Source organism: Sapajus apella, unplaced genomic scaffold, assembly GCF_009761245.1.
Source record: "Sapajus apella isolate SASKATOON/1434 unplaced genomic scaffold, GSC_monkey_1.0 scaffold14, whole genome shotgun sequence".
Taxonomy (NCBI): Eukaryota; Metazoa; Chordata; class Mammalia; order Primates; family Cebidae; genus Sapajus; species Sapajus apella.
In genome coordinates this window covers 4,803,879-4,816,724 of record NW_022436954.1, presented here as the reverse complement: position 1 = coordinate 4,816,724, position 12,846 = coordinate 4,803,879, and the positions used below count along the sequence as shown (strand labels likewise).

Below are 12,846 nucleotides of genomic sequence, written 5' to 3'. Positions count from 1 at the left end.
GGCTTGTAGCTGCGGGGAGGAGTTGAGGGGAACTTAACGCGTTCCCTGGAGGGCGGAGTTTGCTTCATCCTGGGACGGAGTTAAGATCTCTGGTGGATTCTCTGCAGAGTCCAGGGCTCTGTGAGGCAAAGCTTGCAGCTGTGTTGGGCAGGGCCTGTAGCACCGAATGAGGAGACTGTGTAAACTCGGTGCGGAGTTCAAACCTCCGGGAAGCCGAGACCAATTGCTCTGCCAATCTAAGAGCGGCGAGCGGAGGGGGCGTGGCTGATGCGTTATGGGCGGGGACTGGGCGGGGCTGATAAAACAGTAGGGTGGGCACGAACGCGCTGAAATCTTTGAGTTGGCAGGGGCGGGGTTTGTGGTTTTGGGGGCGGGCCTCTGGAGAGCTCCCGGGGGCTCTCGGGTTCTGCAGCGGGTGGGCGTGGCTCGTAGCTCCCGGGTCCGGGCTGATACCACCGGAGTCTGCAGTTCTTGGCCGCGCCCGCATGAGGCGGGGCCTGCGAGTCAGTGGGCGGAGCCCGGGCTGGGCGCAGGCCGGGGCTCTGCCCTGGGAGGCCGTCGGTTTAGGCCCGCACGCAGCTCCGCATCTGGTGCTCATTACAAGATGACAAAGAGCCGGCTCTGGGCCCCCTTCCCCACTCCCATCCCCCGCCTCCGACTGCAGTGCATTTAACTCCTTCCTGCCCTCTGGGCGCTCTGGATCCCTATCTGAGGTCTTGGAGGGGACTCCAGAACTTCCCGTCCCGGCTGGCCTTGTCGCTCCCCACGCTTGCTCACCTCCTTCCCAGACCCAGACGTCTGGGCCGCCTCGCAACCCTCATTCGCATCCAGCAAACCTCCTCGACGGCGTCTCCAAGGTTAAAGCTGTGCAGGATCTGGTGGGGGCGTCTGGTTTGAGTTAGCGGAACGTGAAGGCGGGAGCCGGCGGGCAGTACGTAGCATTCCCTCCGCCCCCTCCGCAACCCCCGGTTCATCCCCAGCTCCGGCCCCTCCTTTCCTGGTTCCCTGGGGCCAGCCCAACCTTCCAGCTCAGGTCCAGGCCCTAGGCCAGAGGGTGGCTTAGGGCTCCAGGTAGGGAAGGAGGCGCTGGGCCACTCCTCGCCTGCCCGGGTGGTCGCGGCGGCTCTGCCCCGTCCTAATTAGAGGCCCCTGAGAGGCTGTAACTGAAAAATTACAGAGGAGGTGGGAACTGGCGTCTCCCCTGCCCAGGTCTCACTTCCGCCCCACAAGGCAGTGTGCCCGGGATGAGGGAGGTCACCCCCACCAGGCTGTGATCTTTGACCAGTCCCTCCTCCAGTTCCTGGGACACCTCAGTCCTGAGCAGCCGGAGCCCTCGCTCAAGCTCAGGTCTGCTGAGCTCTGTCTTCCCCAACCAGCCCCAGCCAACACAGACAAGAGCAAAGTGCGGCCCCCCGCAAAAGAAGGCCTTGCTCCTGTGGCTGTCCAAGCAGTTAGCATGGGATCTCTCTGGGTTCCTGGTCCTTCCCATCCCAGCCTCATCCCCGAAGTAAGCAGAGGAAGGCCTCCAAGAGCACCTGAAAACCAGGAGCGGCAGTCCCCTTGAGTGACCCTGAGCCCCAACCCCAGCTTCTGTGAAGCCTACAGGGGTGGGAAGAGAAGTGTCTGAGGAAAGTTAGGAGCAACGCACCCACTAGACCCCTCCACTCCCATAAATCACCATTCCCAGAGCCTACTTTGACCCCTAAGCCCCAGTTTGGCTCCAGTTCAGCAAAAGCCCTCATTCCACAACCCTCCCCCAGATTCAGCCCCACCTTCTTAGAGCTTTGGTAAAATGAGAAGTAAATATGAAAATTTCCCCATGCCAAACCTCCCACTGCTGGGCTCAACTGTGTGACCTTGGGCAAGGCTCTGCCCTCTCTGGGCTCCTGCTAACCTAAGAATCTTTGAGGCATACCCTCCCTTAAAGGGATCTTACCTTACCTCTTTGAGGACCCAGACAAACTGAAGGAAGATCCTTCCTTTTTTCTGAGTCCTCCCAGAACCCCCTCAGGCACCAGTAGGGGTCAGAAGCCTTGGGCAAGGTTGGCATCCCATTTATTGGAGAAGACCCCAGCACCCGCCCTCCTAAGGTCTTAGGGGCTTTGGTGTATCCTTGGTCACGAGCTCTGGGCCAGGAAGCAGAGTTCCTGAAAGCCAAGTCTAGTGGTTGAGAGAGAACCCTGGCTGGGCCCGGGGAGCAGGAAGCCATCTGTCCAGCTGGGCGCCCCCATGGGTCCCTGGTGCAGCCTCGGCCATGCGTCCAGCACACACCCCTTCCCCGTCCTCCATGAGGGGGGGTCTGTACCCCATCACACGCTGGTTCTGCAGGTCTGCACCCCTGTGAGGCTGCCCCTGGGGGGCATGGGTTCCGTTGGGCTCTTGCTCCCGGCGTGGGTGACCCAGCGATAGCAGTCGGTGATTCGCTTGTTGGGTGCATGAGGGCCACAGCGGGTGCAGTACACGATGCCCAGTGCAAGCAGGACCACCAAAAAGACACACGTTGGCACCAGGAGTGCCACCAGCAGCCACCGGTCATCCCTCTGGCTGTGTCCAGTTAGACCGGCCTCCCCCAGGGCTGTTGGGGCTGCCGTGGGAGATGCTGAGGGCAGCCACGGGGCCAGTTTGGGATGAGGGCCATCTTCCCTTGGGATTTGGGGGGCTTTGGAATGGGGATGTGTAGGGCTGATGGGTAATGTCTGGTTAGTGGGGCTCCGAGAGGGCAGGAGGGTGGGGAGGGCTGGGGGCTGGGTGGCAGCAGGCACAGAGACTTGATGGGCAGGGGACACAGGGGACCTGGAGGTGATGGTCACAGAGGCCTGGGCAGTGGGGATAATGGGAAGCTGGGTGGCCTGGGTTCTGAGGATAGGGACATCTGGGGCTAGAGGGGGTTGATGGGCACTGAGGGTGGTGATCAGAGGGGCACGGTTAGGTGGGATTCCAGGCAAATGAGTGGTGGTCTGGGTGCCAGTGACCTGGTTGTCTGGAAACATGGGGGACCGGTGGGCAGGGAACAGCTCAGGATATTTGGTTGAGATCATGGGGGGCTGGTGGGCTGGGGGCCGTGCTGGGTGAGAGACAGAGAGAATTCCGGGTTGGTAGGCAGAAGGTAGATCTGGATAGTTGGCTGCAATCACAGGGATCTGGTGTTCACGGGGCAAATCTGGGTATGTGGCAGAGATCACAGGGGGCTGGTGGGCAGAAGGCAGTGTGGGGTGCGTGGCAGAGACCACCACTGGTCGGGTGATAGAGAGCACTGAGGAGTGGTAGGGGACCCTGGGGGCACTGAGCGGGGGTGGCCAGGTGGGCTCCGGGTGGGGTTTCTGTGGGTCTCCGTCCTCTGGAAAGCTCGGTCTATAGGCCAGGGCAAAGTCAGGTGGCTGCGTAGGCTCCATCCACAGAATCCCAGGCATCTCCGTCCAGCCACCATCGATGGCCTCCCAGGCCTCATCTTCATCTTCCTCATCCTCCCCATCAACCAGCAACTCATCCTCCCCATCAACCAGCAACTCATCCTCGAGATTGTGGGAAGCCCGGGCACCTATGGCCCCTGCAGGGCTGCAGCTGATGCCATCAGCCTCCAGCTCATGACCCTCGCTACAATAACACTCAAAGCCACCAACGTAGTTGACACACATCTGCTGGCACACACCGGCAATCTGGCACTCATCTGTGTCCACGCATCGGTGCGGATCATCCTCCGCTGGCCGGAAACCCAGGCGACAGTGGCAGCTGTAGCCTTGTGCCCCACCGGGCTCACACTGCTGCTCGCAGGGAGCCTGGGCACAGGGGTCCTCACAACTGTGCCCGTCTGCTGCCAGGCGGAAGCCCTCAGTGCAGCGGCAAGACACGTGACCATCCACCTCCTCCACACATTCATGTTCGCAGCCCCCGTTGTCAGGGCCGCAGCCAGTCCCTGGGCACAGGGGCCCAGCCCGTGACCAGCCCACACCTCCCTCCGGCTGCTTCACGCAGAGCAGAGAGGCTCCCCTGCCAGCCTGGCACTGCACAGCGGCCACGGAGCCGAAGGGCAGCCACTCAAACTCTGTAGAGACCAGGTGGAAGGGTGTGGTGTAGACCGCTGGGCCGGCCTGGCCCGCCTCCTCTTGCAGTGCGGGGCAGGCGCCCTCGAAGCCAAACTGGCACAGGTAGCCGTCGACAGCCAGTGTGCACGAGCCCTCGAGCCAGCGGTGCTCGCCACCGGCCTCCAAGGCCACACAGCGCTGGGCCGGGCAGGGGCCTCCAGTGGCTGGCTGGGCCCAGTTGGTGAAAGCCGTGTCCTGGTCCCCCGTGGTCCACGTGAAGCCGCGTAGTGGGCGCTGCGGCTGGCATTGCCGGGCCTGCCGCTGCAGCCCGATCCACAGCAGCCGGCTGGCCGGGCCTGCACCCACCAGGCTGTCCACGCGCCGGGCCTCCTCGGGGGTCCGAGGAGTGGCCAGGTTGCCCCCCAGCTCGCGGCAGGCCCGCCAGGCCTCGAGGAAGGTGCGGCGCTTTGGGAAGAGCGCGTAGCAGCTGCCGGGGCTGCAGGAAGCGCGCGGCTCAGCAGCCCGGGAGTCCTGGCCCAGTGTGGGCCCTGCGGCCGCCCAGGCCAACAACAGGCGCAGCAGCATCGCGATGCCCCACGACTGGTCCGGCCCCGGCCCGGCGGCAGCTCTTGACAGGGGGAGGGCCTGGGGCCTCCTGCGGGCGGGCTGGGGGCGGATCTGGGGCTGGGTCCAGGCCTTGTAAGGAGTGGGCTGGGGCGGCTGCCAGCTCCCTGCTCCCTCTCCCCCGGGGGCCGCCGGAGCAGGAAGCAGTGGGGTGGGGGGCGCTAAGGTGGGGGGCGGAGGAGGGGAGGAGGCGCGGTTGACGGCCGCCCCAGGCCCCATGGGGCTGAGAGTCAGGAGGTGGGAAAAGCCTGCCTGCAGAGCTCTGCGAGACCCTCTAGCTGGGGCTCAGGGCGGTGGGGTGAGGTCGCTTCCCAGAGACTCAGAGACCCAAATCTGGACACGGCAGCCTCGTCACACCCGTGAGCAGTCTCAGCCCAGCTGCTCGCCACGCACAGGAACATCCTCATGCCCTCCTCGCCCCACAGACTCGCGCATGCGCCTCCTCCAGCCCCAGCTCGGTGCAAAAGTGCTCTCTCTGCCAAGCTGTTTGTCTCTTCACCTCACCGCAGACATCTGCTGGCTTGCAGACGACTCCCTTCCCACACGTGCACACATTCTGACATGCTAAGACCCTAGATGTACATACAAAGATGGTGTGGCATTCTACATGGCCTGACACATGAAGACATCCGATTCGGGGGCAGGCCCTGGATGGAACCGTCTCGGTCACCCAGGCCCAGGCATCCTCCGCCTCTCATTTATTTACTGAGCCCCTCCCTGCCTCAGCCTCTCCCCCTACCCTCAAGCTTTCTGGTTCCAGCTGGGCCAATGTGTGGGGTGTTGGGGGAGTGAGGGGGCCAGGGGCTGCCCTCTCTTCACTCCAGCTCAGCCTGGGGCCCTGGGAACCTGGGCTTAGAGGGAGAGAAAGCAGCCCCTAAACAGGAAATGCCTCTCTGGGCTCCTGCGTCAGGAAGGCAGGGTGCATGGTTTAGGGGGCTGGGTGGGGGCTGGGCTGCACTCAGGATGTGCAAGGCTGTGAGGGGACCCATGCAAGGCCATGTATGGGCATGGGGCACACAGTGACACATATGTGTGTATGTGACACAGGCATCACATGTGTGGAGCCCTCCCTGCCCCCTTGGCCTGCTGAGTGGGCCTGGCCAGGGTCCTCTTCCCACCCTTCCTGAAGGCCTCTGGAGGCATGTGCACTGAGCCCACCACCCAGGACAGCCTCTGGGGAGCTGGCTGGTGGATTAACCCTTGCACACCCACCACACTCTTAGCAGAAGCTGGAAACAGGGTGGGGAGGTGGGGGAGAGGCTCTGCCCTGTGGTGAGCTGCCCTGGTGCAGCTTCTGACTCTGCCACAGGTGGATCGGCTTTGTGACCGCAGGGGAGTCACTGACCCTCTCTGGGTCTCCTTTTTTCTCAGTTGCAATATGGGGGTAATGAGTCCAGGAATTTTAGCTCAGCAGGGCTGTGATATTGTGTCACAGCACTCAATGTTTGCAAATGTGCTTTGTCAGCTGCGGAGCCTGAAGCAAATGTTCCTCAGTCTTCTGAGCGTATGTAGTGGGTGGGACCAGGGTGCATTTTGTAAACCACCTTCCAGTGCCTGGGCTGGCCCTGCAGACCCGGCCCCCCACCACCCCCCTGCCCCACCAAGAACCAGGGCTTGCCATATGCCTGGAAGTCCCTTCTTATAAGGTCTATGCCTGTGAAGCACACAGAATGACTCTCCTTCTCAGGAGACAAAAGTCAAGATGGAGCAGTTCACCCTGTTGCTGGCTCAGGCCCCAAACCTTGAGATCATGCTTGACTCCTCTTTCTCCCACACCCCACATCCAGTGTCTCAGCGAATCCTGTTTGCCTCACTCTCAAAACAGATCCAGAATCTGACCACTTCTGGACACCTTCTTTGCCGCCCACCCATGGCCCAGGTGGCCATCAGCTCCCATCTAGATTTCCCCAGCAGCCTTGCCCCTAGATTCTGTCCTGTCCTCTCCATCCTGCCACAGGGATCCTTTCAAAATCCAAGTTAGGTTTGGTCACTTCTCTGTTCAGAACCCTCTGAGGCCCCATCTTGCTTAGAGGAAAGGCCACATTCCTTGCGGTGGCCTCCAGGTCTATGTGATCTGTCTCCAAACTACTCATCCATCCCTCCCGCACACTCCCTTGGCTGCAGCCACGCCAGCCTCATTGCTGTTCCTTAAACGCTCCAGGGACTCTGCCTCAGGGCCTTGGCTTTGGCAGTTCCCCCTGCCTGTAATGCTCTTCCTGCAATATCCAAATGCTCTGCTTTTTCACTTTCTCCTGGGCTCAGCTCAAGTACCAGAGTCCCTGACCACCTCACCCCACCCTACACTTCCCTTGGGGGTTCCTTGACCACTGGATCTTCCTGCATTTTCCCCCTCTGCACTTATCACTATCTGACATAAAATTTACTTGTGAAGTTAGCTGGGCATAGTGGAGCACCAGTAATTCCAGCTATTTGGGAGGCTGAGGCAGGAGAATCATTTGAACCTGGGAGAGAGAGGTTGCAGTAAGCTGAGATCACACCAGTGCACACTCCAGCCTGAGTGACTTAGCAAGACTCAGAAGGAAGGAAAGGAAGGAAGGGAGGGAGGGAGAGAGGGGAAGGGAGGGAGGGAGGAAGGAAGGAAGAACGAAGGAAGGAAGGAAGGAAGGGCGGCAGGGTGCCAAATAGGGGAAGAAAGAAAGAGGATGAAAGAGAAAAAGAGAGAGGGAGGAAGAGAGAAGAGGAAGGAAGGAAGGAAAGAAGGAAGAAGGGAGGGAAGGAGGGGAGGGGAGGGATGAAGGGAAAGAAAGAAGAAAAAAATTTACTTGTGTATTTGCTTACTGCTTATGGCCCAAATCTCCCTGTGGGGAGTAAAGTTCCTTTTTAAAGTTTCCTTTCTTGTTAAAGAATAAGTGTGTTAATAACTTTTTAAGCCCTATCCTATGTAGCTGTTAGACATGCCGTGCTTACAGGAACAGAGTACATTCTATGTCCTTGTACTTAAACCAAGATATCTGTGCTGGATGTGCTCACAGGCATGTCCCAGCTCTCCATTGCTTTTACCTGTTTAGAAAAGTTTTAAGTTATTAGCCAATCAAGTTTTAGTTTAGATTGTAAGGTCTGGCTCCAGCCAACAGAGATCAGATACAGCAGTAAGGATAACCCCAAATGCATAAGGGATAAATTTGTCTGTTTTCCTTTGTTCATTGTGCTCTCGTGGCAAGATGGCTAGTGGGAGTATCCTTCCTGCAGTCCAGGATGTAAAAATTATGCTGCTAAAAAATCCTTTGTCTCAGTGCTGATGTTTCTTTGCGCCCCCAAGCATCTATTTTCAACATCCCCTAGCCAAGGTTTCCCAACCCCATTGGCATCATTGATATTCTGGCCTGGATAATTACTTGCTGTAGGGACAGCATTGTACATTGCAAGGTGCTTAGCAGTGTCCCTGGCTCCTACCTAGATACCGGTGGCATCCCTCCAGTTGGACCATCCAAAATGTCTCCAGACATTGCCAAATATAATGTTCCCTGGAAGTAACATCATCCCAAGAGGAGAACTTCTGCCCTCGGAGACTGTGAGCTCCATGAGAGTAGGGTTGTTATTTTGTTCCCCGCTCTATGCCCAAGCCTGGAAAGCTCCTGACTCATTCACAGTGCCTCGTGAATAAACTTCAGAGACATGAAGAACCTGGCTCAGGTAGACGCAGTCAGGGAGCTGGGATTCTTCCTGCAGCCAAAGCCCACTTGTCCCCAACACTTGCTGGCCTTCCTCATGAAGTCAGACCACCTCTGGAAATCGGTAGGCTTTTTTGCAGATGTGGAAACTGAGGTACAAGGGATTTCAAAGAGTGTCGGTGGCAGGAGTGGAACTAGAACCAAGGTCTCCTATTCTTATTCCAATTCTCTTTTTGCTGTAGCTCCTTTAGGCATCATTTGAGGAGAGTCTGAGAGTTAGGCCTCAAGTCAAAAACCAAAGATTGGGGCAGGGCACAGTGGCTCATGCCTGTAATCCTAGCACTTTGGGAGGCCGAGGCGGGCCGATCACATGAGGCCAGGAGTTTGAGATCAGCCTGACCAACATGGAGAAAGCTTGTCTCTATTTTTGTTTTGTTTTGTTCTTTTGAGAAAGGGTCTCGCCCTGTCACCAGGCTGGAGTGTAGTGACGCGACCTCGGCTCACTGCAACCTCTGCCTCCCAGGTTCAAGCAATTCTCCTGCCTCAGCCTCCTAAGTAGCTGGGACTACAGGCATATACCATCATGCCCAGCTAATTTTGGTATTTTTAGTAGAGACGGGATTTCACCATGTTGTCCAGGCTGGTCTCCATCTCCTGACCTTGTGATCTACCCACCTTGGCCTCCCAAAGTGCTGGAATTACAGGTGTGAGCCACTGCGCCCAGACCCTTGTCTCTATTAAAAATACAAAAATTACCCGGGTGTGTTGGTGGGTTCCTGTGGCCCCTGCTACTCAGGAGGCTGAGGCACAAGAATCGCTTGAACCCAGAGGCAAAGGCTGCAGTGAGCTGAGATCACACCACTGCACCTGCACTCTAGCCTGGGTGACTGAGACTCAGTCTCGAAAAAACAGAAACAAGATGGGAGGAAGGCATACCAGGAAGAAGGCACAGCCCGGGCAAAGCGACTGAGGTGGCAGAACTCAAGATGGGTTTGGAGAATACAAAGGACTCCACTAGGCCGAAGTAGGGGACATGGTCAGGGATCATGAGAAGGAGTGAAGAGAGAATATCAGAAAGGGAGTAGGGGCCTGGCTTGAAAGGTGTTGAAGTTGTCTCTGAAAGTCTGGGACTCCCTTCTGTAGGCCACAGGGAAGAGAGGCATGATAAGAGACCTCCATGGCTCGTGTGTGGTGGGTGGAGGGGGCCTGGAGGCCGGGGACCAGTTAGGAGGCTGTTGCAATAGTCTGGGAAAGGGAAGGGAGCTGGCTGGAGAGCCTGGCGGCAGGGCGGGCCGGGTTGGGGGAGGCAGCCTCTGGAGGCTCCTTAGGGGCAGCCCTGAGCCTGGTCCAAGGGTGTGGTGAGCCCAGTCATGATTCAGGCAATGGCCAGTACTGGGGCGTCTAAGGGGACAGACGGCTGCAAGCCGCCTGGCAAGTGGGTGGATGGGATCAGAGGTCAGGAGCCCAGCCTCTGTGGGGGTGAGGGGTTGGGGGGCAAGCAAGCAAAGCAGGAGAAGAAAGATCAAAGGCCAAATTCCAGATGTCTTGGCTGGGCCTACTTGCAAGTGGAAGGAAGCCTGAGTCAGCATGAGGGATGGGGAAGGCAGGAGGGGGCACCTCTGGCCTCTGTGAGGCTAAATGTCTGTTGGGTTGGGAATGAGACTTGGAGAGGCATCTGGTTGCCCAGTTTGGGAGGGTGCCCAGCACTCAGCAGCCTCCCCCAGATTGTGTGAGGTAAAGTTGAGGCTGCCCAAGAACTGTTTCTCTAGTGGGGCTGGGGAATGCAGTGGGCATAGCACCAGGGATCTGGGTTTGAGGGGCTGGAGAAGGGTTGGTTGAGATCTTGTTCTTCTTGCTAGTCTGTTTGAGCCTAGCAGAGAGAAGATGCTAATTGATATAGTAAATGCTTGGAGGATGGGCAAGTGGATATATGGATGGATGGAGGCATGCATGAATGGATGGATGGATGAACAGATGGATGGATGCATGCATAAATGATGACTGAATGGGTTGGTGGCTGTGTGGATGGATGGATGCATGGATGGATGGAGGCATGCATGAGTGGATGGATGGATGGATGGACGGATGCATGCATAAATGATGAATGAGTAGGTGGCTGGCTGGGTGGATATATGGATGTTGATGAATGGGTGGGTGTGTGGGTGGATGGATGCATGGATGGTGCATGGGTGTGTGGGTGGGTGGGTACATGAATAGATGGGTAGATGGATGGATGCATGTATGCACAGATGCATGAGTGGGTGGAAGGACGCTTGGGTGGAAGATGGATGGATGTATGGATAGATAGATACATGCATGGGGGTTGTGGATGGACAAATACATGGGTGGTAGATGCATGGATGCATGGATGATGCATGGGTGCATGGTGGGTAGATGCATGAGTAGATGGGTAAATGGATGGATGCATGGGTGGGTAGGTGGGGGGGTGGGTGGAATACAGATGCATGGGTGGGTGGATGGAAGCATGGGTGGATAGACTGATGGATGCCTGGGGGGTGGATGGATGGAGTGTGGATGCATGGGTGGGTGGAGGGATGCATGGGTGGATGGATGGATGGATGCATGGGTAAATAGATGGATGGATGCATGGGTGGGTGGGAGAATGATTATGTGTAGAATAAGTGGATAGGTGGGTGGGTGGACAGGAGGCTAAATGGAAGGATGTAAAAATTAGTAAGTGGATGGAGGGATAGCTGGGTGGGTGGGCAGATGTGTGGATGAGAAGATGTTGAGTTGCATGTTTAGATACAAGGCCACAGGCAGAAGTGGGAGGTCCTGAGTCATACCTAGCAGCCACCATGAAGAATGACATGCTCAGAACAGAACTCTTCGGCTCTGCAGAAGTGCAGCCCAGGAGGGCAGAACAGCTTAGGCTACCAATGGCAGAGATCACTCATGATGCTTCCCCTGGTACCACACAGCCTGTTTTCTGTTGGCTTCTGAGGCCAACATGTCTTTCTGGCTGAGGGTAGGGACAATGTACCTTCCAAACTCAGGAGGCCAGGTTCAGCTCACATCGGGGGTCAGGAGGCTGGGGGTCCCTGCTCTGATCATGGCCCATATGAGGGGAGCTCACCTGAAGAACAGGAAAACAGAAGCCCATGGCCCAAGGAGCCTTGTCTTGCAGCTACTGGGATAGGCAAGAAGCAGATGGTAGTTTTGGATGCCGTGTGTGGGCCTGTGAGGGTGAGGGCAGCCTGAAGAGGGGCTGGCCCAGAGAGGGCCCTGTGGAACAGCCAGGGTGGGGTATCAAGTGTGATTGGAGGGCGCCCCCTAGGCAGGCGTCCTGGACAGCCTTGGCATGCTAGGCCGCTGAGCCAGCACATTGTTTTGTGTACAAATCACCTCCTTTTTCCTTTTTCTTCTGTTCCCATCCTCCACCTCCCTCCACGTCTAAATTCTTCCCAAACCACCCCAGCCTTCAGGCTGTCAGGAGGAAGGGCTGACGAATGGTGGGTGGGAGGCGCCTGGTCTTGGGTAGGAGCTGGGGGTCCCTCCCATTCCAGACCAGGCACCTACCCCAGGCAGGAGTTGGGAGGGAAGGGAGCAATTGCAGCGTTCTCCCCCTCCCCACCCTGTGTGCTTCTGGATGGGAGATCCCTGCAGGAAGGGGAGGCAGTGGTGCTGGGAACTGGGCCGGGTGGGAGAAATAGGCTTGGGGAAGGGGGGCCCAGGAAAAGTGTGGTCCAGACCAGGCCTAGCCCCTGAGGGTAAAGGATCCTGCCAGCTGAAGGGGGCTGAGGGTGGGGGGTGTCTTTACTATGGCGAGAGGCCACATTGTGTTCCTGGGTGCTCATGTGTGTGCGTGTGTGTGTGCATGTGCACATGTGTGCTTGCAAAGGCCTGGGACTGCTGTGAGTGCACAGCTGGGTGATGTGTGTGTGTGTGTCCCCACAAGTCCATACTTGTGCCCACAGCTGTGACGGAGCAGCATATGGCTGCCCCCAGATTGTCCAACCTGGGCCCAGCTGGGACCCCAGTTCTCTCTCCTGGCAGAAGCCTGACCTGAACATCTGGCCACAAGAAAGGGAGTCCCGGAGCACGTGTCAGAGCTAGAAGGGCCCAGGCCTCCCAGCCCACTGTCAGAGCAGCCCTTCTCAGGGTCACAGTTTCCTCACCTGTGCAAGGGGTGCCTATGGAGTGGACACTGTGGTCCCCATGGTGTCTGCCAGAGGCCTAGCACCCAGGGCGACCAACTTGTCTAGATTTGCCGAGTACTTTCTTGGTTTTAGCACTGAAAGTCCCATGTCCTAGGACACCCCCATGCCCCCGCCAATCCCAACCAAGAAATCGAGATGGCTGGTCACACTTTCCAGGGACATTTCTCTTTCCACCACATCCTTCCCCCTGCTACCCCATCCCTGCCTCCCCTCACCCCGTCTCTGGAAACTTCTCTGAAGGTTCTTATTTTCCCCTTTGCTTCCTGTCCCGTGCCCTCTTTCTCCTGCCCCTTACTGTCCCCAGGGATCTACTGTCTCCAGTGTCTCACTCTGTCTCTCTGGCTGTAGGGTCTTTCCCTCTGCTCCCCTCTCTTCCCTCTCTGTCTC

The 12,846-nt window shown here is 57.8% G+C and overlaps 1 protein-coding gene across 1 annotated transcript; it reads right to left on the bottom strand.

Moving 5' to 3' along the window:
* Positions 1-2,033: 2,033 nt before the first annotated feature.
* Positions 2,034-4,618, bottom strand: CD248 (CD248 molecule). Its single transcript, XM_032282761.1, has one exon. It carries the CDS (start codon positions 4,605-4,607, stop codon positions 2,310-2,312), a length of 2,298 nt encoding a protein of 765 aa, XP_032138652.1. The 5' UTR covers positions 4,608-4,618; the 3' UTR covers positions 2,034-2,309.
* Between the last annotated feature and the right edge of the window lie 8,228 nt (positions 4,619-12,846).